Source organism: Chiloscyllium punctatum, chromosome 29 (genome assembly GCF_047496795.1).
Source record: "Chiloscyllium punctatum isolate Juve2018m chromosome 29, sChiPun1.3, whole genome shotgun sequence".
NCBI classification, from domain to species: Eukaryota; Metazoa; Chordata; class Chondrichthyes; order Orectolobiformes; family Hemiscylliidae; genus Chiloscyllium; species Chiloscyllium punctatum.
In genome coordinates this window covers 80,629,485-80,654,919 of record NC_092767.1, presented here as the reverse complement: position 1 = coordinate 80,654,919, position 25,435 = coordinate 80,629,485, and the positions used below count along the sequence as shown (strand labels likewise).

Sequence of the window (25,435 nt, the reverse complement as noted above, 5' to 3'; positions counted from 1 at the left end):
TGCAGCACTCCCTCAGCACTGACCATCTGACAATATGGCACTCCCTCAGCACTGACCCTCCGACACTCCCTCAGTACTGTCCCTCAGCACTGACCCTCTGACACTGCGGCACTCCCTCAGCCCTGACTCTCTGACAGTGCAGCGCTCCCTCAGCACTGACCCTCTGACAGTGCGGCGCTCCCTCAGCACTGACCCTCCGAAATTGCGGCACTCCCTCAGCACTGACCCTCCGACACTGCGGCACTCCCTCAGCACTGACCATCTAACAATACGGCACTCCCTCAGCACTGACCCTCTGACACTCCCTCAGTACTGTCCCTCAGCACTGACCCTCTGACACTGCGGCACTCCCTCAGTACTGACCCTCTGACAGCGCAGCATTCCCTCAGCACTGACTCACTGACAGAGCCGCACTGCATTAATACCTTTTCAATTTGTCATCATCATGATCTCTTGCTCTGTGTAAAACCAGTCTCCTTACCCCTGTACATCAGTGATCAATGTCAAAGCTTGAGGCAATGTGAAAAGAACACGCAGGTTCAATGATTAGTACAAAATCTTGTTTATCAACTGTGAGGTCAGTTGTTAATATTTTACAATCAATACTTGGACACGGGAAACTCTCCCATTGGTCAGTACCCACGGAGGTTACAGATTGACCCTTCCTTTCCGCTCCCATTACTAATAGCATCAAGCCACCGTTCAAATCCTGTTTCTTGCAGAATATAGGGAGTCACCACTCACAAACAGGAGATCAAACTGATGCAAATACTGCAGTGGAAGGCTCAGTGTTGGTATTCAAACAGGTGCTGCCCCTCCTCCCTTCACACTTGGTGAGAAATCTGCTGGATTCTGCTTAGTATCTCCTCAGATTCGAGCTGATCTAATGAGAGCAGTGACAATCCCAACTGGTCTTCCTGGGGTTAGAATCGGGAAAAACAGAAAATGTTAAACAAATCATAAATAAAATACTTTTTAGGACCACACTGACAGTTTCTCAGAAGCTAACACAGGAAAAGTATTGAAATTCTCCCAAGTATCCTGGCTAACATGTATCCTTCATTTAAATATTATCCAGAGCACTCGAAGTACAAGAGGAGACTGGGGGACAGAGGAGAAAGCATGTGGTGAAAGCACTGGAGTTGGGGTTGGTGTTGGGGAAAGAGAGATATCGATGTAGAAAACTGAAAAAGAGAGACAGAGGAGAGAAGGTAGGAAAGAAAAAACCTGTGGGAGAAATAGAACAGGAATTAATGAGAGAGAGAAGAACAAAACAGAACAGTAAACGAAAGAACAAAAGGAAATATGAGGTGACAGTGGGGGAGCACTTTGGGGCCAGCGACCATAATTCTATTCATTTTAAAATCGTGATGGAACAGGATGGACCAGATCTAAAAGTTAAAGTTCTAAATTGGAGAAAGGCCAATTTTGATGGTATTAGGCAAGAACTTTCAAAATCAGGAGGCAGATGTTCACAGGTAAAGGGACGGTTGGAAAATGGGAAGCCTTCAGAAATGAGATGGAAAAAGTGAGGACTGCAGATGCTGGAGATCAGAGCTGAAAATGTGTTGCTGGAAAAGCGCAGCAGGTCAGGCAGCATCCAAGGAGCAGGAGAATCGACGAATGGGATTCCTGAAGAAGGGCTGATGCCCGGAACGTCGATTCTCCTGTTCCTTGGATGCTGCCTGACCTGCTGCACTTTTCCAGCAACACATTTTCAGTTCAGAAATGAGATAACAAGAATCCAGAGAAAGTATATTCCTGTCAGGGTGAAAGGGAAGGCTGGTAGGTATAGGGAATGCTGGATGACTAAAGAAATTGAGGGTTTGGTTAAGAAAAAGAAGGAAGCATATTTCAGGTATAGACAGGATAGATCGAGTGAATCCTTAGAAGAGTATAAAGGCAGTAGGAGTATACTTAAGAGGGAAATCAGGAGCAAAGCGGGGACATGAGATAGCTTTGGCAAATAGAATTAAGGAGAATCCAAAGGGTTTTTACAAATATATTAAGGACAAAAGGGTAACTAGGGAGAGAATAGGGCCCCTCAAAGATCAGCAAGGCGGCCTTTTTGTGGAGCCAAGAAAATGGGGGAGATACTAAACAAATATTTTGCATCAGTATTTACTGTGGAAAAGAATATGGAAGATATAAACTGTAGGGAAATAGATGGTGACATCTTGCAAAATGCCCAGATTACAGAGGAGGAAGTGCTGGATGTCTTGAAACGGTTAAAAGTGGATAAATCTCCAGGACCTGATCAGGTGTACCCGAGAACTCTGAGAAGCTAGAGAAGTGATTGCTGGGCCTCTTGCTGAGATATTTGTATCGATAGTCACAGGTGAGGTGCCGGAAGACTGGAGGTTGGCAAATGTGGTGCCACTGTTTAAGAAGGGTGATAAAGACAAGCCAGGGAACTATAGACCAGTGAGCCTGACCTCAGCGGTGGGCAAGTTGTTGGAGGGAATCCTGAGGGACAGGATGTACATGTATTTGGAAAGGCAAGGACTGATTCTGGATAGTCAACATGGCTTTGTGAGTGGGAAATCATGTCTCACAAACTTGATTGAGTTTTTTGAAGAAGTAACAAAGAGGACTGATGAGGGCAGAGCCGTAGATGTGATCTATATGGACTTCAGTAAAGCGTTCAACAAGGTTCCCCATTGTTCCCCATGGGAGACTGAGCAGCAAGGTTAGATCTCATGGAATTCAGGGAGAACTAGCCATTTGGATACAGGACTGGCTCAAAGGTAGAAGACAGAGGGTGGTGGTGGAGGGTTGATTTTCAGACTGGAGGCCTGTGACCAGTGGAGTGCCACAAGGATCGGTGCTGGATCCTCTACTTTTTGTCATTTACATAAATGATTTGGATGCGAGCATAAGAGATACAGTTAGTAAGTTTGCAGATGACACCAAAATTGGAGGTGTAGTGGACAGCGAAGAGGGTTACCTCAGATTACAACAGGAACTGGACTAGATGGGCCAATGGGCTGAGAAGTGCAGATGGGAGTTTAATTCAGATAAATGCGAGGTGCTGCATTTTGGGAAAGTAGGACTTATACACTTAATGGTAAGGTCCTAGGGAGTGTTGCTGAACAAAGAGACCTTGGAGTGCAGGTTCATAGCTTCTTGAAAGTGGAGTTGCAGGTAGATAGGATAGTGAAGAAGGCGTTTGGTATGCTTTCCTTTATTGGTCAGAGTACTGAGTAAAGGAGTTGGGAGGTGATGTTGTGGCTGTACAGGACATTGGTTAGGCCACTGTTGGAATATTGCATGCAATTCTGGTTTCCTTCCTTTTGGAAAGATGTTGTGAAACTTGAAAGGATTCAGAAAAGATTTATAAGGATGTTGCCAGGGTTGGAGGATCTGAGCTACAGGGAGAGGCTGAACAGGCTGGGGCTGTTTTCCCTGGAGCGTCGGAGGCTGAGGGGTGACCTTCTAGAGGTTTACAAAATCATGAGGGGCATGGATAGGATAAATAGACAAAGTCTTTTCCCTGGGGTCGGGGAGTCCAGAACTAGAGGGCATAGGTTTAGGGTGAGAGGGGAAAGATATAAAAGAGACCTAAGGGGCAACTTTTATCATACAGAGGTGGTACGTGTATGGAATGAGCTGTCAGAGGATGTGGTGGAGGCTGGTACAATTGCAACATTTAAGAGGCATTTGGATGGGTATATGAATAGGAAGGGTTTGGAGGGATATGGGCTGGGTGCTGGCAGGTGGGACTAGATTGGGTTGGGAAATCTGGTCGGCATGGACGGGTTGGACCGAAGGGTCTGTTTCCATGCTGTACATCTCTATGACTCTATGAGGAGTGCAAAAGCAGGATACAGACAGACAGAGAGAATGAGATAGACAGGAAAGTTGAAGAGTAAGCAGGAGCCAATGTCAATTCTGTAGCTGACCTGTTGGAAAGGCTGTGCCATCTGTCGCAGGAAGTGCTTGGCTATTTGCACTGCTTCATCCACGGTGAGATTGAGGTTACTGTCTGTGATGTGCTCCTGAATCCAGCGAGGCAGCTTCCCCCGTTTATCAGCTCGAGCAAAGCGCTGCCCAGAGAAAGCACTTTGAATCAATGATAATGCGATGGACCCAGGGAGGGCACATGGCCCTTAACCCACTGGACAGTCTTTGACATGGGGGCCAAAACACAGCACGGTCACTTGCTGTTTAGTACGTGTGGCCACATTACTCTATATTTAGCCTCAGCACAGTATGCATGTGGCCTGCAGTAGTGTACATTACCCTCAGCCTGTGATACAGTATGCACGTAGCCTGTTACCCTCAGTACAGTATGAATGCTACCTGTAGTATAGCTTATGTTACCCTCAGTAGTGTGCATGCAGCCTGCAGTATGGTACACATTTCTCTCAGTACAGCATGGACATGGTGCATGGGAGAGTATGCAGGTGGCACATGGCAGAGTATGCAAGCAATTTGTTATACAGCCCACATGTGGCCCTCAGTGCAGCTTACACATGGTCCACAGCACACAGGAACTAGTTCATGGGTCAAGAGGGGGAGGAAAGAAGAGAAACGGAGAATGCTAGAGTACAGCCCTATGGTTCTCTGCAAGCTACAGTCCCCACAGTGCACTTCTTTAACTGGTTAATGTTTCTGTGTCTGGATGTTTGGAAAGATCTGCTCTGAACTCTGATGAAGCATCTGTATTTAAATTCCAGATGAGAAGCTGAGGTGCTCAGTTCTGTTACCATTAATAGCTTGGGATATTTGGGAGTTGACATGGATGGCAGTATTGTACATGGTGAGCAAGCTGCATAGCAACCACTTGTAGAGGCAAATAGCATAGAAAATCCACAAATTCTTGTGGGAGGAGTTCAAGGTTGTGAAATAAAGGTTCTTGTTGTGGTTTCACAATCCGAGGTTACTCTCCACCATGCAGTCTCTGATACTTAGCACAAGCCAAACTCTAAATAACCCTGAGCTAAGCAATTTAATCTGCATTTATTCAAATCAACACACACTATGACCATGGATTTATGATGCTGTCTGTTTGTAGAGATACCTTTCCCATATGGATAGCAGCAGTTCAAAGTGGCAGTTCACCACTGTCTTCTCATGGGTAATTGGGAATGAACAATTAACACCAGCTTTGCTGGTGACATCCAACTAGAACAAAAATGTTGATATGAGTGATTATTCTGAACACTTTGCTGCTCAATCTCATACAATAATAAGGCCGCTTAAACCCTAAGTTATAAATCTCCCAGGTCACTGGGATTTAAACAGCACAGAAATAGATTATCTTGCAGCTGAACAAACAATGCTCCTGAAAAAGCCACACACTCCATGTTTAATTCAGTTTGATCAGTAATCACAGGCAAATTGCATATTTACTAAGACTAGTTTCAAATTACCTTGTCTGCAAAAATCATGAGCCCGTAATCAGTTTTTCCACGAATGACTCTTCCTACACATTGAGCAGCATGCCTCATGGCATCAAAAGTCAGGAAATCATTCTCTCGGATTTGGAACTGATCCCGGATGTATTCTAAACGTGCCTGTAGATTACAGAGACTCCGTCAATGAAGTTCAGAAATATCAAGGCAGTTCTTAAATTTGTTTTTGCATAATAGAACTCACTTCCAGATTTTGCCCTTTGCTCTGTCCATCATCTTCTCTACTTTCAGCATCTCCTGTGATCTTCTCCAGCCACTATAACCCTCCCTCATCACCTGTCACCTCCTCCAGCCACTATAACCCTCCCTCGTCTCGGGTCACCTCCTCCAGCCACTATAACCCTCCTGAACTCCAGTCACCTCCTCCAGCCCCTATTGATACTGCCTGACAAATTGAGTTTCCCCATTAATTTGTTTCATTTCAGATTTCCAGCATTTGGAACATTTTGTTTTTGCATTAAAAATAAGAGATCACCCATTTAAAGTAAATAATCAAAAAATGGAGGTAAGGAGAAATATTTATCAGAAGGTGTAAATAGGTTTATTGAATACTTTTAAAGCTAGACACAGACAGATTCTTGACTAATAAGGGACTCAAGAATAATCAGTAACAGGTATACAGTGACAGTTGAGGCCATAGTCAGACCAGCTATAATCTTATTAAATGGATTGTATTATAGACCCCCCTAATAGTCAGAGGGAAATTGAGAAACAAACTTGTCAGGAGATCTCAGCTATCTGTAAGAATAATCGTAGTAATGGTAGATTGGGACTGCCATGGTGTTAAGGCTTTAGATGGAGAGGAATTTGTTAAGTGTGCACAAGAAAATTTTCTGATTCAGTATGTGGATGTACCTACTAGAGAAGGTGCAGAACTTGACCTACTCTTGGGAAATAAGGCAGGGCAGGTGTCTGAGGTGTCAGTGGGGGAGACAGTTGAGGCCACAGCCAGACCAGCTATAATCTTATTAAATGGTGCAGCAGGCTTGAAAGGGCTGAATGGTTTAAACTGGCCTCTAAGATACTTCAGTATCTGGAAGAAGGTGAGCATCCTAATGCCTAAAATATCAAATCTTCTGCTTCTCGGATGCTGCCTGAACTGCTGTGCTTTTCCAGCACCACTTTCTCGATTTCTACTTCAGTAACTGGTCTAAGTAGTCTGGTGTACAGCATACACATGACATCACATTGAGACAAGGAGCAGAAATCCTGAATAACATTTCCATTCGTGACCACAGGGCCACTGAAATCAATTGTGGACACCCCCAAGTACACAAACTGCAAACAGTGGAGATCGAAGCGACCCATCTTTCTGTCATTCCTGCTGAAACACATAGCTGGGCGACTGCTTGTGCAGGGCTGAGCATGGTTAAAAACAAAAAGACTCTGATAATTTTTTTATGACAGAGAATCATGTAATTATAGCACTTTTTGTGGCCTGTAACGAGATGAAAATGCTTTTAGGTTACTTCAGCTGGGTGGAATTATTAGACTTCATGTAGGTGGAAACATTAGTTTTCTTCCTTGCTTACCTTCTATTACCCTTAAAACTGAGGGCCAACCCATTTTGTATCAAATCAAATTAGTGGCCTCAGCATTTCAGCCTTTAGTACAGTTAGATCCTGTCATATAGGATGAAGTCTGCACTAACAACAGAACATCACTTCACTGAATTAGGTGTAAAGCACAGCAGATGATGATGGCAATATCTCAAAAACTATTTTCCAACGTGACCCTATTTTAATTTGCCTCTACATTCTCAAATGTAATCAGTGATGGGTAACAAAGACTGGCCTCACCAGTGATGCCCACGTCCTCGTTAATGAATATTAAAAAATACTGAAAATTAACATCACTTCCAAGTACCAGCGAAAACAAAACAGCACAGGAACCTCTAACATTCAATTATTAATATATATATATATATATATATATATATGTTAGAAATCACAAACACTTTTGAAAACCTGTGCTTTTACAGTTCTCTGTAAAAATGTGGTAACTGTCTGTACCCACGCAGCCAAATAATCGATGTACTAACCCTAACCCTATCACAGGTGACTGAAGACCTATTGATGCCTTCTTTCTCCTCATCCAGATATACACTTCTTTCTGCTGTCCCTGTCCTGGGAGTGTTTGATGGCGACTGTGCAGAGGGAGCTTTGTTCTGTATCTAACCCTGTGCTGTCCCTGCCCTAGGAGAGTTTAAGGGGGACAGTGCAGAGGGATCCTTACTGTGTATCTAACCCTGTGCTGTCCCTGCTCTGTGAGAGTTTAAGGGGAACAGTGCAGAGGGAGCTTTATTCTGTATCTGACCCTGTGCTGTCCCTGTTCTAGGATGACTTATTGGGAGAGAATAAAGGAAGCTTTACTCTGTATCTAATCATCTGTTTGGAGCTGATTCTGAGTGCTCTAATTGATACTAAAACATATTCACCACCTAAATTAAAAGTAATAAGATACAAACAATCACTGGTGTTCTCAGTGGTTTGTTTATCAGCATCTCTGAAAGGTCCTGTTTTTTTTTCCATACATTGATTCTGTCCGTGTTGCTGGTGCTGACTATGCACTTGAGTCTCCCAATGTTTATCAGGTTATCAGCCACATCACCAAACACCACAAACAGAAATCACCCCAGACAGAGGATACCTACCTTTAGAATCCTGCTCTGAGTGTAGACATAAGGAACACCAAACATAATCACAGCTCTCCCGTAATGATGGACTGTCAGAAAATATAGAGGGAGTAAATATCAATGAACACGAATTGAAACACTGGAATGATTAGATTAGATTAGATTAGATTGCCTACAGTGAGCAAACTGGCCCTTCGGCCTGTCAAGTCCACACAAATTCTCCAAAGAGTAACCCACCTAGTCCTATTCCCCTACCCTATATTTACCCTTGACTAATGCACCTAATATCATGGACAATTTAGAATGGCCAATTCACCTGACTTACACATCTTTGGATTGTGGGAGGAAACTGGAGCACCCAGAGGAAACCCAAGCAGACACGGGGAGAATGTGCAGACCCACACAGGCCCTGTCACCTGAGGCGGGAATCGAACTCAGGTCCTTGGTGCTGTGAGGCAGCAGTGCTAACCACCGAGTCACTGTGCCGCTGTGAGCTGAAGTTAATTGACTGGGATGGCAGAACAGAAGAAAAGCATGTGAAAAACATCTGGCAACTTGCGCAACTAGTAACAAAATCAAAGGGAATTCTGCAGATCAAGGAGTCAATTACAGGTCAATTGGTACATCTCTCTCTTACACACACACATCCAATGTGCCTCATTTGACATGCTGCTTCAGGTCATGTGAGAGAGTAAAAAAAATTGCCAGATGCAATACAATATGTAGAAATGTGAGGTTATCCACTTTGTCAAAGTATACCCTAAAGGTTAAGGGATTAAGAGGTGCTAAGTTCAAAAGGACCTCTGATGCCTTTGTAATGTATCACTGAACATTAACATGCAGGTACAATACGTAGTGATATTTTGGCTTTTATTACAAGAGGATTTGGGCATAGGAGTAAAAGTCCCTTACTGTAATTGTAGAGAGCCTTAGAGACCAGACGTAGAGTACTGTATGCAGTTTTATTTCTTTAATTAAGGAGAGTTATACCTGCCACAGAGGGAGTGCAGCAAAGTTTCACCAGTCTGATTCCTAGGAGGCAGGATTCCCCCATGAGGAAAGATAAAATAGATTGCACCCAATATTCTCTGAAGTTTAGAAGAATGAGAGGTGATCTCATTCATACAGACAAAATACTTAAAAGGGAACCAGAGGCTGGATACAGGAAGGACAGTTCCTCTGGACTAGGGGCGTTGGACCAGCCACTGATGACTGAGATGGAGAGGAATTTCTTCACCCAGAGGGCCGTGAATCTTCGACATTCTCTGCCTAAAGGATATGGAAGCTCAGTCTTTGAATACATCCCAAGCTGAGGTTGATAGGTTTCTACAAATTAAAAACATCAAGTGATACAGGGACAGTGCAGAAGGATATTGTTGAAGTATATGATCAGTCATGGTTCCACTGAATGGTGAAGCAAGTTTGAAGGACTTAATGGACATCTCCCACCCCGCTCTCTTTTGTTCTTGTGACTAAAAGCTGATTTAAAGGAGCATCCTAAAAGCAAAGAGAGAGGTGCAACAGGGAGGGAATTCCAGAGCGGAATGCTCAGTCAGCTGAAGGCACAACTGTCAATGAAGGAGAGACTGGAGATACTGATATTGCTCACACAGGAGCACAGAAGGCTCAGAAAAGATTTAATAATGATCCTTAAAAACTACAAAATGTTTCAATAGACTAAATAATTCCACTGGCTATTGATTCAATGAGAGATTATCAATTTAAAACTGTCAGAGTGAGCAGAAAGGGGTTAGTTACACCTTGGCTTAGTAGCTGGTTAATCCTTTACAACAGGAAATGGCGGAGGCAGAAATCAGTGCAACTTTGCTAAAACACTGCACTATAACTGTAGGAGGGCATTCTGTTATGTGCAGTCAGTTGCAATATCGCAGGGAGTGTCCACATCAAAAAAGCACTGAAATTGAACAACTGTAATGCTGTAAATGCAGTTCATTCAAAACTCATTTAGTCATAGAGATGTGCAGCACAGAAACAGACCCTTCGATCCAACTCGTCTGTGTTGACCAGATATCCCGACCCAATCTAGTCACACCTGCCAGCATCTGGCCCCTATCCCTTCAAAACCTTCCTATTCATATACCCATCCAAATGCCTTTTAAATGTTGTATTTGCACCAGCTTCCACCACTTCCTCCGACAGCTCATTCCATATATGTGTCACCTTCTGCGTGAAAAAGTTACCCCTTAGGTCCCTTTTATATCTTTCCCCTCTCACTCTAAACCTATGCCCTCTAGTTCTGGACTCCCCCACCCCAGGGAAAAGACTTTGTCTATTTATCCTATCCATGCCCCTCATGATTTTATAAACCACTATAAGGTCACCCTTCAACGGCTGAGACTCCAGGGAAAACAGCCCCAGCTTATTCAACCTCTCCCTGTAGCTCAAATCCTCCAAACCTGGCAACCTCCTTGTAAATCTTTTCTGAACATTTTCAAGTTTCACAACATCACTTCTTCATTAAAGGGACACGTTTCGTTAAGTGCAGCAATGAATAACTGAAGTAGGGAGCAAGGCAGCCAGGGAAGGGTCAAGCCTGATAGTGAAGGGAAGCAGCAAGGGGAGTGGTAAAGGCATTGAGGGGAGAGTCAAGCGAGATAACGAGGAAAGCAGGGCTCAAGGGGAATGGTGATGGAAGAGAGTGGGAAGCCAACTGAGACAGCGAGGGGAGTAGGGCAGTGAGATAAGAAGTGCAGCAAGAAGGCAGTAGTGACTGTTCATCATAAACTGGGGAGTATGAGTGCCAGATCTGCAGTACTCCACACACCGAGTGCTGATATTGTCTTCCTGACAGACACTGACAATGTCAGTAGCACTGATCTCTTGTCCTGATACTGTGGCAGGGAATCAAATGTTTGTCAAAATCTTGGATGAGTGGGGCAGAGGGATCGGTTATAGACTTTACAGCGAAGGATTGGTGCTGACTTAATTATCAAAGTTTCTGATCCAACTGTACAGATATGAAGAGGAATCTTCCTCAGTTATTCTTAACAGATACTCAGACTAATCAGATATCAGACTGGCATTTTCCAAAATCTAAAAGACATTATTTCACTACATAAATACACAACCAACTTTCCTAATGCCGAGGTGAATTGCTTGATAAAGTCCTACTGCAGTAATAGTGTCTCAGTAGAATTATCTGTCCTGGTGAAACATTGCATCATCAGGTATACTGTGACTGTACAGGACATGCATTAAAGCTTATGTAAAACCACCCTTTATTGGTGATCAGGAATGAGCACTCGATCAGCATTCCATCTGACTACATCCACTTTTCATTCTCAATAACACAAAGGAACTGATGTGTAAATCTGATGGTATGGAAATTGGTAAGCTGATTCTGCTACTCCCTGAATTTTACATGCCAATGTGTTGAACAATGAAACAAACACGCTCCACGCTCATGAAGCAGCGATTCACATTACAATTACACCTCTCATAGCAAAGTGACAAAACTGAATCGTGACACTGACCAAAATCTATCCCCTCGGAGACCTTTCCTCTAGCGACAGACAGTAGGATGGCGCCTCGTCCATTCTCACATGCCTGCCAATGAAACAGAAACATTACTGAGCAGTAGCTGTTGGGAGGGGATTGTAGCACAACTGTGGAATATACAGCCTCAGCTAATTCATACAGTCACTCAGCACAGAATAGGCTCTTCAGTTCATCAAGTCTGCAGTGACCTATCTACACTATCCCCACTTTCCAGCACTGGGCCCATAGCTTTGAACATTATGATATTTCAAGTGCCCATCCAAGTACTTTTTAAAGATCGAGAGGTTTTCTTGCCTCAACTACCCTCCCAGGTAGTGCACTCCAGAATCCCACCATTTGTCAGTGAAAAAAATCTTTTCCTCAAATCCCCTTAAAATCTCCTGTCTTTCACCTTAAAATTATTTCCCTTATTATTGATCTTCAACTAAGGGGAATAGCTGTTTTCTATCCACCCTGTCTATGAACCTCAGTCTGGTCCCCTCTCAGCCTTCACTGCTCCAAAGAAAATACCCAATTTGATCCAGCCTCTCTTCATACCTAAACTGCTCCAACCTGGTGATCTTCTCTGCACCCCCTCCAGATTGCTTTCTGTCTTTAATTCACTCCCTTATCTGAAGGGACTGATTCCGTGCTGGGAGGTAATCATTAGCCAAGTGACAAGTCTTCCAGTGGGAGCCCAGTGAACTACCCAGTGGAGGGCATTAATCCACTGCCCAACCTGCCCTCATCAGACACCCATGCGTACTCAAACTATTTTCTGTCTCTGGATAGCAATCAGAATCCACTTTCCCAAAAAAAAAAACAGACTGTGGGTTGAAAACGACACCTCCTGATTTCTGTAGTTAAGTGTTCAGCTGTAACATTTTTGCTCATTGTGTGCAGTGCACCAAAACACTCACCCTGTCAGGCCCTTGAAATATTTTTGATCAGTCACACTTTCATTTGATCGTGGCCATGTTCAACATGGCCTCCGTAGGTTCATGCAGATTGCTGCATACGCGGGAACATTGTTCACTGCACAAATTACTCCAGTATAAACCCAGACTCATACCCTAGGACAGAGCCAAGGGACCGTGGCACAGTTAGAGGGTCAGCACCGAGGGCGTGCCACAGTGATGGAGGAGACCATCATGTCAGTCAGATGTTAAGGTAACCATCCTGTTTACCTGTCTAGGTGCGTATAAACAGAATCGACAGTGTGCTCTTGAGGTCAAGGTTACACTAACTCCCTTGACCATTGCTGTATCAACAGATTAACAGTCAGTTATCAATACTGATAACATCAGAACTTTCAGTCTTGCCTTGGATAATTCAACCCTACTTTGGTTTCACTTACCTCCTGGTATTTCTCCAGGGCCACACTGGTCTCTGCAGCATCCTGAGTTTCAATAAATATAAGTTTGTTACGTTGAATATTTTCGAGAATTCCCTAAAAGGAAAAAGAGGAAAAAAAAGTTTTCTTAGCCCTTAAAGCAAGAAAGAAATGTTATTCCTGGTACAGGTGATATTATTTGGCACAAAAACAGACAATGCTGGAAATACTGAGCTTGCCAGGCAGTGTCTGTGGAGAAAGAATCAAAGTTAGCATTTTGCTTTGTGGACCTGGTGAATGAACTGGAACAAGTTAGATATGTAAAAGGACAAACTTGCTTTTTATTTGAATTCAATCCTATCCTCTCCTTCCCCGCCCTGCATTGACCACTCAAGTGAAAACTTGTGGAACAAGAAATTATTTTTCGATTAGGCAGTTTACTGCGGTCTGGACAAAATGCTCAGACACAACGCTCTCAACAACTTGAGAGAGAACCCTGAGATAGCAGTGAGGGGTAAAGCAGTTTAATGCACAGTGTTTATAAGTAAAAGGAGCATGTCTTCCTACTGGATCTTTAGGACAGGATTTCAGTCTGCAAGATCAGGCAGTTAGCATTCACCAACCATTTTTTAAAAAGTTTCAGCAATTAAAGGGTCCCCACTGTTCACACTTGCTTGGAACCCCACAACAACCATTGCTTCATTGGAGCTGGCAATCCCACTGGGAGGGGGAGTAGGCTGGGAAGCCCTATTCTCAGAATATATTTTGTTCTTTTACTTTTACCAACACCATCTCATTTTGCCATGGACCTTCATCCCAGCACTTAATGAATCACTCCTGCTTCCACTCTATCACAGAACTTCTCTTCTTCTGCTGTTCACCCATCCACTTCTGTACTTACTTAAACCCTGCGATGTCGCTAACTTTTTCCATTTCTGATTAAAGGTTGTTTTCCTTTTTATTGAATTTGGTGTCTAGGAGTAGATCATTAGTCAGCTCAGAGTATAAACAGATCAGGCAGGAAGGGGAGGTTGCGATGGAAAGGAGAAGGGAGGGCAAAAAAGGGAAGCAAAGGACAAACAACAAAACACAAACATGCAACTAGACAGATACATGAGGAAGAACACAAATACCGACACATACATCCAATCATGTACACGCCAGTGCAAATGTACATATGCATGCATAGGCAGGCAGTCTGACACAGATACATGCATCTTATCGTAATGAACACCACACAATGAACTGTGTCTACTGTCCCTAATTTTGGTTACTCTCACAAGCCAAAGCCATTGTCAACAGATCGGATAACTCAGGATAGACCACAAGTTGGAATAGAGATATGCCCGTCAGTGGCTGCACATAACAGTTACTGAGCTGGGGCATGCTATCAAGTTACAATGAGGAATATTAAAAACAAATCTTCTTGAGCCAGGAGACCTGTCCTTGTTGGAACTTGTCACGTCCTGAATCATCAGTTGCTGTGAAGGTTGAGTGAGTCTGAAGGAAAAGCCCGTCATTTACCTGTTCATACCAGGAGGCTACGATATTCTCCATGTAATGGTAACTAGTAAAGAAAGACACAATTCCATCTGGGACAATGGCCGACATCTCCAGCAACAGGTTACCATAGTTACGAATCACAGCTGGAGCCAAAAGAGAGAACTCAGTTATTATCAAAGGTTGCAATTACTGAGGAACCCCAGCAAAAGATGAATGCCCTCATTACGAAAAGTGGAGAATAGCAATTGGCTTGTAACCAATCTCAGCAACTGAGAAAGTGTGGAAGTTGTCAAAACCTCAAGAGAAGTGAGTCAGAGCAAAAGGCAGTGAGTGTGCAGGGGCAGGAGAACTGGTTGGAGGGATTGAACAGTCTATTTCTGTTCCAATGGTAAGACAGAGGAGAAAGTTCAAAGGAACAACAGTTTGAGTGGAAAGACTGAGTGAATGGGTGCAAACCTAACAGTAGACTTGCAGTTGCCTGATACTTGCCCCTTGCACACTCACTGCCTCTTACTTGGACTCATTGCCCGAGGTTTGACAACCTCCACATTTTCTCAGTTTCTTTTTGGGGAGAAATAAAAAGCAAGAGAAGGAACCCCTTGGTAGGAGTAACTTACAAATCCCTGAACAGTAACTTCCAATGTAGGGCACATTATAAACCAGGAAATAACGAGGGCTTGTGAGAAGGGTACAACAGTAACGATGGGTGATTGGAACATGCACATTGATTGGATTAATCGCTTTGGCAAGGGTAGCCTAGAAGAAAGGGTCATTCAGTGTACGCAGGTCTGTTTCTTACAGCAACATGTCATGCAGCCAATCAGAGAACTGGCTACTTTAGTCTCCCTATTATGTAACTAGAAAGGATTGATAAATGATCTTGTAGTTAAGGATCCTCTTGGAAGGAGTGACCACAACATGGTGGTGTTTCAAATTCAGATTGAAAGAGTGAAGACAGAGTCCCAGTCAAGAGTTTTAGTGTTGGGTAAAGGTAGTCACACAGGCCTGAGGAAGGAATTGGTCCAAGTGGACTGAGCAAAAATATTGAATGGCAGGACAGTTGAAGAACTGTGGCAAATGCTTGGGGAGATATTAAATACCTCTCAATCAAAGTATATTCCTTAGAGGAATTGTAGAAAGGTGAAAAATCATCCATGGCTTAACAAGGAAGTCAGGGATCACATCAAGGGCAGAAAATGTAGGGCATAGCATACAGCAAAAGGTAGTGCCACTCTCAAGGATTGGGAGAACTTTAGATATTAGCAAAGTGTTATGGAAAATAAAATCAAAAGAGCAAAGAGAAACTACAAAAGGAAACTTGCAGAAAACACAGGTACTGATACCAAAAGCTTCTCTAAATGTATAAAAACGAAGAGAACAGTAAAAGTAAATGTTGGCCCTTTAGAGAATGAAAATGGTGAGGTCATATGGGAAACTCAGAAATGGCAGAGGCACTAAACTCATATTTTGTCTCTGTTTTCAGTGAAAGATAATAATTTCTTCCCAAAACTGTAGTTACTACAGGAATTTGGTGAAATGACTACGACTAGAGAGAAGGTGTTAATTAAACTGATGGGATTAAAGGCTGCTAAGTTCAAGGGGCTGATGGTCTGCACCCTACAGCATTAAAGGAAGTGGCAACAGAAATACTGGATGTATGAGTTATAATATTCCAAAGTCTCCTGGATTCTGGAAAAGTACCAGTAGACTGAAAACATACTAATAAGACCATAAGACATAGGAAGAGAAATTAGGCCATTCAGCCCATCAAGTCTGGCTAATAGGTTTTTCAACCCCATTCTCTCTATACCCCTTGATCCCCTTGACAATAAAGAACCTATCCATCTCCGTCTTAAATATACACAATGACTTGGCCTCCACAATAATGTGACACTGGATTAGGAGGTGCTGGAAAAACACAGCAGTTCAGGCAGCATCCGAGTAGCAGTAAAATCGACGTTTCAGGCAAAAGCCCTTCATCAGGAATACAGGCAGAGAGCCTGAAGGGTGGAGCCCTTCATCAGGAATACAGGCAGAGAGCCTGAAGGGTGGAGCCCTTCATCAGGAATACAGGCAGAGAGCCTGAAAGGTGGAGCCCTTCAGGTTCTCTGCCTGTATTCCTGATGAAGGGCTTTTGCCTGAAATGTCGATTTTACTGCTACTCGGATGCTGCTTGAACTGCTGTGTTTTTCCAGCACCACTAATCCAGAATCTGGTTTCCAGCATCTGCAGTCATTGTTTTTACCATAATAATGTGACACCACTGTTCAAAGAAGGAGATAGACAATAAGTGGGAAACTACAGAGCAGTTAGTTTGACCTCTGAAGTGAGGGAGTTGCTGGAGTCAATCATAAAAGAAGTGATAACTGAACACTTGGGAAAACAAAGCTCAATTCATCAGTCAACACAATTTTATGAAAGGGCAGGTTGTGCTTGACAAACTTGCTGGAGTTTAAGATGTAACCAGCAAAGCAGATAATGGAAATCTGGTGGATGTGGTAGATCTAAACTTTCAGAAGGCATTTGACAAGGTGCTGCATAAAAGGCCAATCCAGAAGGTTAGATCCTGGGGGGTCAAGGATAGAGTATTGACTTGAATAGAAGACTGACTGACTGAGAGAAAGCAGGTGGTCAGGACAAATGGGTCCTTCTCTGGATGGCAACTGTGACTAGTGGTGTGCCACAGGATTCAGCTCTTGTATCTCAACTATTTACATGCTGTATAAATAGGGACAGAATGTAACAAAGCAAAATTCACAGTTGGATATTGAGAGGCTAGAAGAACGGGCCAGAATCTGACAGATGGAGTTTAATGTGAATAAGTGTGAGGTTGCCCATTTTGGCCAGAAAAACAAAAGGGCATATTATTATTTAAATGGTAAGATTTCACACACCTGACTGGCAAAGAGATTCATTAAATTCTGTAATCAGGGCAACCTTGAGTATCCGAAAGAAATGGGCAGGGAGTATTTGGTTCGGATAATCGAATGTTCAGACAACATTTTACCCAAGCATTGAGACCTTGAGATCTTGTTCGGATAATCCGAAATTCAGATAATCAAGGTTGTACTGTAGTCAGCATTGGGCTGATCCACAGGAACTGGACTAAACAGTGTAGATTACTTCTGCAGGAAATCCCTTCTTCTGCCTTGGACAAATATTTGATGTAAACCCAGACATAAGGGTGATTATTCAATTGTCTAGGTCTCAATTGGGACTGGGAAGGGCTCTTGACTGCTGTAACCAAGCCTAAGAGAGATGCATCTGCTCACAGTGGGATCGTCCACTCACTCACCGATATCCTCTCTCGTTTCAAACTTGGAGCTGATCGTCACCTGGTCATTGCCTCGTCCCACAATCTGAAAAGAACGCAAGCAGCTGAGGTGTGATACTTAACCGTAGTGAGAACACTTAAACAGGAGGAGCAAAACAGTCTTAAAGATTCCAGATAAAAGGGACAAACACAGATTTAGACAAAGTGGTTAGAAGGTAACTCCATCACTTTCAAGAACCACATAATTTTTAGGGTTTAGAAAGAGGCCATCCAGCCCATTGTGTCTATACTGCCTCTCTAAGCATTTTTACTCCTGCATCTTCCCTGTGACTGGATACATTACTTCTATTTAAGTAATTATACAATGCACTCTTGAATGCGCATACAGAGCAGCAGGGCAAGACAGCACAGAGTCAAGGTGCGAAGTGAAAAGCTAGGAATTAATTCTCTTATGGACCAGGCTAGACCACCTCAAAACAGTTTGAGAAGGTAGCCCAGACCCTAACTTTTCTAAAGGTCTTAAGCAGGTGCAAGTGTATGTACCAGGAGTGATGCAGCTGGCCTTATCTGAAAATTCAATTGATTCTAGCAACCTAAATGATGCTGGTCCAAATACCTGCAACATCCCCATAAACACCCCCTTGGCAAAACAGGTAAATTCAAACACAGGTTCTTACATGAGAGATGTCAGAGAGAGAGAGAGAGAGAGAGACAGAGACAGAGAGCGAGCAAGCGAGAGGATTAACCTGGAGCTGTTTCTTTCGGTCCAGCAGCTTCCCAGCTAAAACTGGAGCAGTTGCTGCAAACAAAACAGTTTGCTCAAACCAAACCAGAGAGAAGCTGAGGTGGGAGAACTGACCACTCCCCTTTCATTGTGCAAGTGTTTTTTTTAAACTTAAAAGTTTCTTCAAGTAGATAAATCCAGACATACTGGAACCTCTATCTTTACGGCCCCTCTTAAAAAAAGCCCAAAGACAACATAACCTTGTTAAAGGAGCAGCATTATCACAATTCCTCACACAGCGGGTGAATACCAAAGTGTAACCCAGAACAGCTACGTTTACCCTGGAATCACTCAGAAAATATTTGGATGGGCAGAGGGAGTATATTTCAAACAGCTGAGAGAGGCAGGACCATCAATGCTTTGTTTAAACTGACAATATGTAGAAGCCTCATGCCACATTAGACATGCTCACACTAGCTGGTATGGCACTGAGTCCTGGAATAACTGACAGAACTATGTTGGGGTCATCCTGGTATATGCTTCTGACAGTGGGATTTAAATACTCAGAGAAAACTAATTTATTGCTTGTGGCATTGCACATGGTGAGTTCTTTTTTAAAATAATGTGGAAAATGATTTCAGAAATTTTGTCCACAAAATCACCTGGCATCTAATCTCATTGCTGATAGAAACTGGAGAACCTAGCCCTGAAAATAACAACAGAAAATAAAGCTTTATAAAGGAATGGTGTGACTTACATGAGCTTACTGATAGTTTGAAACAGGCAGACTCACCAGAGGACAAAGGCAGGTCCTTGACAAGGTCATGGTAAAAGTTGCCATGATAACAGGTCTGAAATCGAGGATCTTTGGGTACATGTCAAGTGGAGACAATGTCTGGTAAAAACACAACAAAAAAAAAATACACAATGTATTACTTCAAGCCAAGAGGAGGTTTCAGGTGGAAAGCAAAAAGACAAAATGATACTTCCTTGAACAAAAGGAAGAGTGGCTGCCAGTTGAACCTAATGATGCCGAAGAGTTAGGATAGAGCAACTAAACATGATGAATGGCAGAGCAGGTTCGAAGGGCCGAATGGCCTGCTCCTGCTCCTATGCTTCTATGTTAAAAGATTGGGATTGGCTTCTGATGGTGTAACTGACATTAGTAATGCACCAGGATTGGGCGGAGTAAGGAATGTGGTAGGAAGAAACATAAAGGACAGCGATCTGAAAAGGGTTATGAATACTTTAAAGACATCTGAGAAGTATTTAGATGTACATTTGTAATGCCAAGGCATACAGGGCTATGGACCAAGTGCTGAAAAATGGAATTAGAATAGTTAGGTGGTTGCTACTGACTGGTGCAGGCTTGATGGACAGAAGGGCCTTTTTCCATGCTGTAGACCTCTATGACTCTATGAGGACAATCTTTGGAAAACAGTGTATATTATGTACACTGTAATTATAGAGAGTTGCATATAATGACATCATTGTGTTGATAATGTTCACATTGTCTGTGTTATATTAATGTTTGCTCACATTGAGCTTATATGAGGGAGGTATAAGCTATCTTGATACAGTTAGATGTAGAGAGAGAGAGATAGAGAGAGAGATATAGAGATAGAGAGATATAGAGAGAGAGATATAGAGATAGAGAGAGAGATATAGAGAGAGAGAGATATATATAGAGAGAGAGAGAGAGAGAGAGAGAGAGAGAGAGAGAGAGAGAGAAAGAGAAAGCTTAGGTAGAGCAGAAAGACCAAAATTGACCAGTTAAGCTGAGTGGCCAGTTTCTGTGCTATTAATACTTTGTAATTATGAACAACATCAATACTCAGAATTATTGATTTTACCCTCCCTTAACTTGGATTAATGAGACCTGTAAGCAGATATACATCAGGCAGAGAATGATAAAATGATTGGGATGAGAGTGGGAACAGTGATATGGATTAAGTGAAGCACATAGCAAGTGTATCACGTAATACTGAAACAAGTTGTTTTAAGTGAAACCAACTGCCACAATCTCGATACACAACATATCCTTAATGATAAGTCTGTACAAAGTAGAAATGTAAACAGGGGATTTGGATATCACCAAGCCACAGAAACAAAATCACATTTCAATTACATAAATAAAAATTGTGCAACTTACCCCTGAGGTGATAATCACAGACTGAAATCGCTCAAACACAGGCTTGATGGCAATGGATGGGTCCATGCAGCTTATGAAAAGATTTCAAAAGCATAATTTTAGGAGTATATTTCAAATAAATACAAATTTTTATTTGTATAGAATTTCATTAAACCATTCTTATCTGGACTGGTTTTCAATGAAGCCTTAATATACCAAAGAGCTACACTGATGGAACAGCACCTTGTAAAATGATCATCTCCTTCAACAAAAGAATCCTCTAACTTACCTTGTTGAAGTTTATCTAGTGTGAGAGATATCTAAAATATTCTTCAAAGTTATGAAATGTGTATAATTTTATTCCATAATTTCAAATATTATTTTAAAATCAACATCTGAAATTGAATTTTCTTAATGCGAATATCTTATAAAAGGGAAATTCTGTATGTGAACGGCTGTAGGTCACACTGCAGTTACAGACCTCTGACCAATAAATGGCATCATCACAAAATGTTATGGCCTCCCAATACAGTCATACATCACAAAACAGACCCTCTGGTCCAACTCATTCAGGCCAACTAGATATTCCAAATGACAGTCTCACTTGCCAGCATTTGGCCCATGTCCCTCTAAACTCTTCCTATTCATATACACATCCACTGTAATTGTCCCCTCCTCCAGTACTTTCTCTGGCAGCTCATTCCATTAATGCACTTATTGAAGTTCTAACCACAAATAAAAAGATCAGTTCTACTACAAAAGCACTGCTCTGAACAATCAGACCAGGCCCTTAATTTTCAAGATTAGAGTGGTGCTGGAAAAGCACAGCAGGTCAAGCAACATCTGAGGAGCAGGAAAATCAACGTTTTAGGCAAAAGCCCTTCCTGATGAAGGGCTTTTGCCTGAAACATTGATTTTCCTGCTCCTCGGATGCTGCCTGACCTGCTGTGATTTTCCAGCACCACTCAAATCTTGACTCTGATCTCCAGTATCTGCAGTCCTCACTTTTGCCTTAATTTTCAATGTCAACTACCATTTAGACTGACTCTACACAAGCAGAAATTTAATTTCACAAATGGAATTTAAACCCTGTTTGCTCTGTACTACTTCATTTCACACTAGCATGTGCATTTATTATCGAGGCCAATCAGGAAACATATGAAGAAACAATCAATGTAGGACCTTGTCTGGTGTCACTGGTGGGTAGTCTAAGGTCTGATGTCGTGTTACTGGGCTATCCCTTCATTGCTGCTACTCAAGCACTCCCTACAGCATCTCAATAACACAGGAAACATAGAAGTGAATTTGAGGTCAGTAAGTATTGCAAACTTTAGACTCCAATCTAGACACAGAAAAGGAAGGAAGCCAATATAGATCTGCATCAGCAAGCAAGTACAACTGTGATGGACGGAACACATCTGGATAGAAGTCATTTTAGATTGACTAGATTAGACAGATTATATTAATTAGTTTAGTTAGACGTGATTAAATAAATAAGATTCAGTTTGATTTGATAAAACATTGCCAGCACCAGACATCCTACATGGTCACAGTCAATGTCAGATTACAATTGGATCTAATCAGACATTGTGTCTTTAATTACCTGCTCCCTTGGTCACACTCAAATCTTCACAATGGCTGTAAAATATTTAATAACCGATGGTAGACTGTGACATCATTCAGAAGCTACTTTGTGGCAGAAATTGAATTCTAATCCTTTGACCTACTGGCCATTGCTAAACGTAAATAAAACTGTGTTTGGTTACAGATAAAAGGAAATTTCAATCCCTAATGACTGGAAGGATCTTTATGAATGAGCTAAACATCCCTGGACAGGTTTTAAATTTCTCAGAAGTGTAGACCCACAGACCAAAACTGACCTTATTTTAGCATTAACTTAGCAACCTGATTTAGGGATAAAATGAAAAGCTAATACTGTGGTAGGACATAGCAAATCTTCACTCTGCATCCTGGACCATACTAGACTAGACAGTTGGTAAAATGAAAGGAAAACCCTCAATGTAATTCAAAAATATAACAAAAACTTTCCCAGTTAGCCAATATAATTTGTGCAGATTTCGGCCTACCTGAAGTGAAGTATTGGATTAATAATTGTTGGCGTTTTGTCATCAAAAGGTTCCATGATGATGGTAAAACCTTGGGTAGTAAACAAAAATACCATGAAAACGTTTTAGGAAGTGCTAAAATGTCAAACAGCAAATTGCCCACATGAAGGGCTGCACATTCATCCAGGATTTGCATCTTATGATTTCCTGATACCATTTCCTATATTAGGAATATGAAACAGGGGTAAAACCAACTGAACCACTTCCTTCCGTATTCTTGACTTGGAGAAAGCGGAGTAAATCATGTTGTGTCAGACACCGTGTTGGGGCCTTGGTTCTGCAAAGACTTCCTGCAGACACTTGTCCATCTCACTCATCAGGACACTGCTGGAGCAGAGAATCTCTGGCAGGATGATCACAGAAGGTAATCATCCCACCACACACTCAGAAGAACAGCACCAACATGAACCACCTCATATTCTCTTTGGGCATCTTCTATAGGCAATTCACAAAGAATGACTGATGGGAAACCTCTTCCCAGGGCAGGTTGTTGAGATTCTGAAAGGTCAGTATCTAAATTAACTGGAAAAAGAGTTCATAGAGCCTTACAACCATTATAGCATAACAGGAGGCTATTTAGCGCATCCAGACTTGCCAGCTCTCTGTAGATCAATCCAATATTTTAAGGTGTAATCCCCAATTATTGATGTCTGCTCCTGACAGAATCACTTCTTCATCAATTTCCTCCCCTCCTCACCTGAAGATGTTGGAAACAGATATATAGCTGCCACTGGTTTTGTTATTTTACTCAAGTGTTCAGTTTCCTTTGAAATTTAACAGGAGTGAAACATCAGCACAGTGTTTGAACCAATTCCCAGAAATCCAGAGAATACTGGAAACACCTAGTAAGTCAGAAAACCTCAGTGAATAGATGGAAGTAAACTATCAAGTCATCACTGACAGAAATATTAACCCAACCTTTATCCACTACCCAGAAGTGTTCTGACCAACTGAATGTTTCGGCATTTGCCTCAGACTGAGGCAAACACATTAGCAGTAAACTGGAGATCACACACACTTCCTGTAGGAACATACCCCAAACTCTGGGCAATTTAGACACAGTTTGATGAAGGTCAAGGCCTTGAGACTCCCTAAATAAGCACAAATTCCATTATTCAACACTGTTCAGATTACTGGAAGATGATCCCAAGTATACTGGTCTGCAGCCAGCCCAAACATCTATCATTTCAAAAATTGGTTTATGAGATCACATGAAGGCCAACACAAAGAAGCACAGTAGAGCTCATCGACAGCCTAGAATCTAATATAACTGCCTGGTGCGGGAGTCAGAAATCTGAAGATTTTCTCAGCTTCATTCACCAAAGGTACTGCAACAACCTTATCACAGATGCATCTCTTCAATGCTTCATGTGTGATTGTTGATAATATTGTAAATGTTAGCAGTCTACTTGTCGGGAAGGGGAATTCCAGATTGGCCTCAGCCTACCCAATTATTTTCCAGCTGATATCCAGCCAGCATCAGAGGTCCGGAACTGCCTATTGTTCGGAGGCACTGAGGTCAACCACAGTTCCTTCTGTGACTTGCTAATTAGCACAAATCAGAGGCTCAAAAGCCTTGTGATGTCTCTGAAGTACAAATGCAATGATAAGGCACTAAGTGACATTTCCAGTACAAGAATCACTACCTTTGGCATAAGTGCTGACCAATGTAGCAAAGTTTGAGACAAGTATAATCGGTGAAAAGTTGCTGAGATCGGCAATTTCCAGCGTTTGCAGCAAAGACCGCAACCTCTCTGAACAGAACCTGGAGAGAGACAGAGAGAGAGAGAGAGGGATACACATACATAGGACACAGATCACAATATTATCACTCTGACTGCATTCAAAACTAAGTTGCAAATGCCATTATGTCAATAGCCATTGAAGAATCCACAATCACAAACTACACAGTTAAGGGTAGCTCTGGTTGATTTTCAGCTTCAACACACTGAAGGGGAGGTGGTGGTACAAAGGTAAAGTTAGTGGACCAGCAATCCAGAATGCCCAGCTAACATTAAAGGCATTTGAACCTGACCATGGCAAATGGCGAACTTTGAATTCAGTAAAATTTCTGGAATAATATAAGCCAGTCTAACGATGACCATGTAATCACTGTTGATTGCTGTAAAAACCCAAATAAATCATTAATGTCCTTCAGGGAAGGAAATCTGCCATCCTTATCTGGTCTGGCCCAAAATGTAAACACCGACTTATGACAATGTGGTTGACTCTTAATGGCAATTGGAGATGGGCAATTAATGCCAGGCCTTGCCAGTGAAACTCATGCTATGAATGAATAGAAGCCAAGCCCCTAGGTTCAATTCTCAATGTCCTCAAATTTAGCAGACCATAACTCAGGAGGGGGCTGAGGTTGGTCCTGGTTACCCACCCCAGTTGGAAGTTATCAGCCCTATTCACCATAGTTCCTGGTCTAACACTTGGTTTGTGGCCCTATGATGATCCAATAATTTGCACATACAATACTGGGAGCTAACATCAGTAGAAGTGACCATGTGTTTATCAGAGTTTTGACAAAACCTGAAGTCCTTTACAGAAGGAAACCTGCTGTCTTTGTTTGGCCTATGACTAGAATCCCGACCCCCAAGGTTGATGCTTAAGTAGCCTCTGAAGAGGCTTTCCAAGGCACGTATCAAAAATTTTAGGGTAACTTGGACTGGGCAGTAAATGTCAACCTTGCAAGGTGATACCCTCAGATTGACAGCAATTCGTTAATATCCAGGTTCACCTGAAGAATGGGCACATGGATAAAGTGTCAATGGCCATGGACCAGCAT

The 25,435-nt window shown here is 42.3% G+C and overlaps 1 protein-coding gene across 6 annotated transcripts in view; it reads right to left on the bottom strand.

The window, feature by feature from the left end:
• Positions 1–546: 546 nt before the first annotated feature.
• The window catches only part of ercc2 (excision repair cross-complementation group 2), a 46,997-nt gene continuing 22,108 nt past the window's right edge, over positions 547–25,435 (bottom strand). For all 6 annotated transcript variants that reach the window (XM_072549575.1, XM_072549580.1, XM_072549577.1 and 3 more), the window contains 12 exons: positions 24,288–24,406; positions 22,603–22,672; positions 20,537–20,606; positions 19,178–19,279; positions 17,682–17,745; positions 14,408–14,529; positions 12,908–13,000; positions 11,547–11,619; positions 8,071–8,141; positions 5,376–5,519; positions 3,903–4,046; positions 547–917 (listed from right to left, as the gene is read on the bottom strand). In XM_072549575.1, coding sequence (XP_072405676.1) covers positions 825–917; positions 3,903–4,046; positions 5,376–5,519; positions 8,071–8,141; positions 11,547–11,619; positions 12,908–13,000; positions 14,408–14,529; positions 17,682–17,745; positions 19,178–19,279; positions 20,537–20,606; positions 22,603–22,672; positions 24,288–24,406 — 1,165 coding nt within the window. In that variant the 3' untranslated portion in view covers positions 547–824. The remainder of the gene's footprint in view (positions 918–3,902; positions 4,047–5,375; positions 5,520–8,070; positions 8,142–11,546; positions 11,620–12,907; positions 13,001–14,407; positions 14,530–17,681; positions 17,746–19,177; positions 19,280–20,536; positions 20,607–22,602; positions 22,673–24,287; positions 24,407–25,435) is intronic.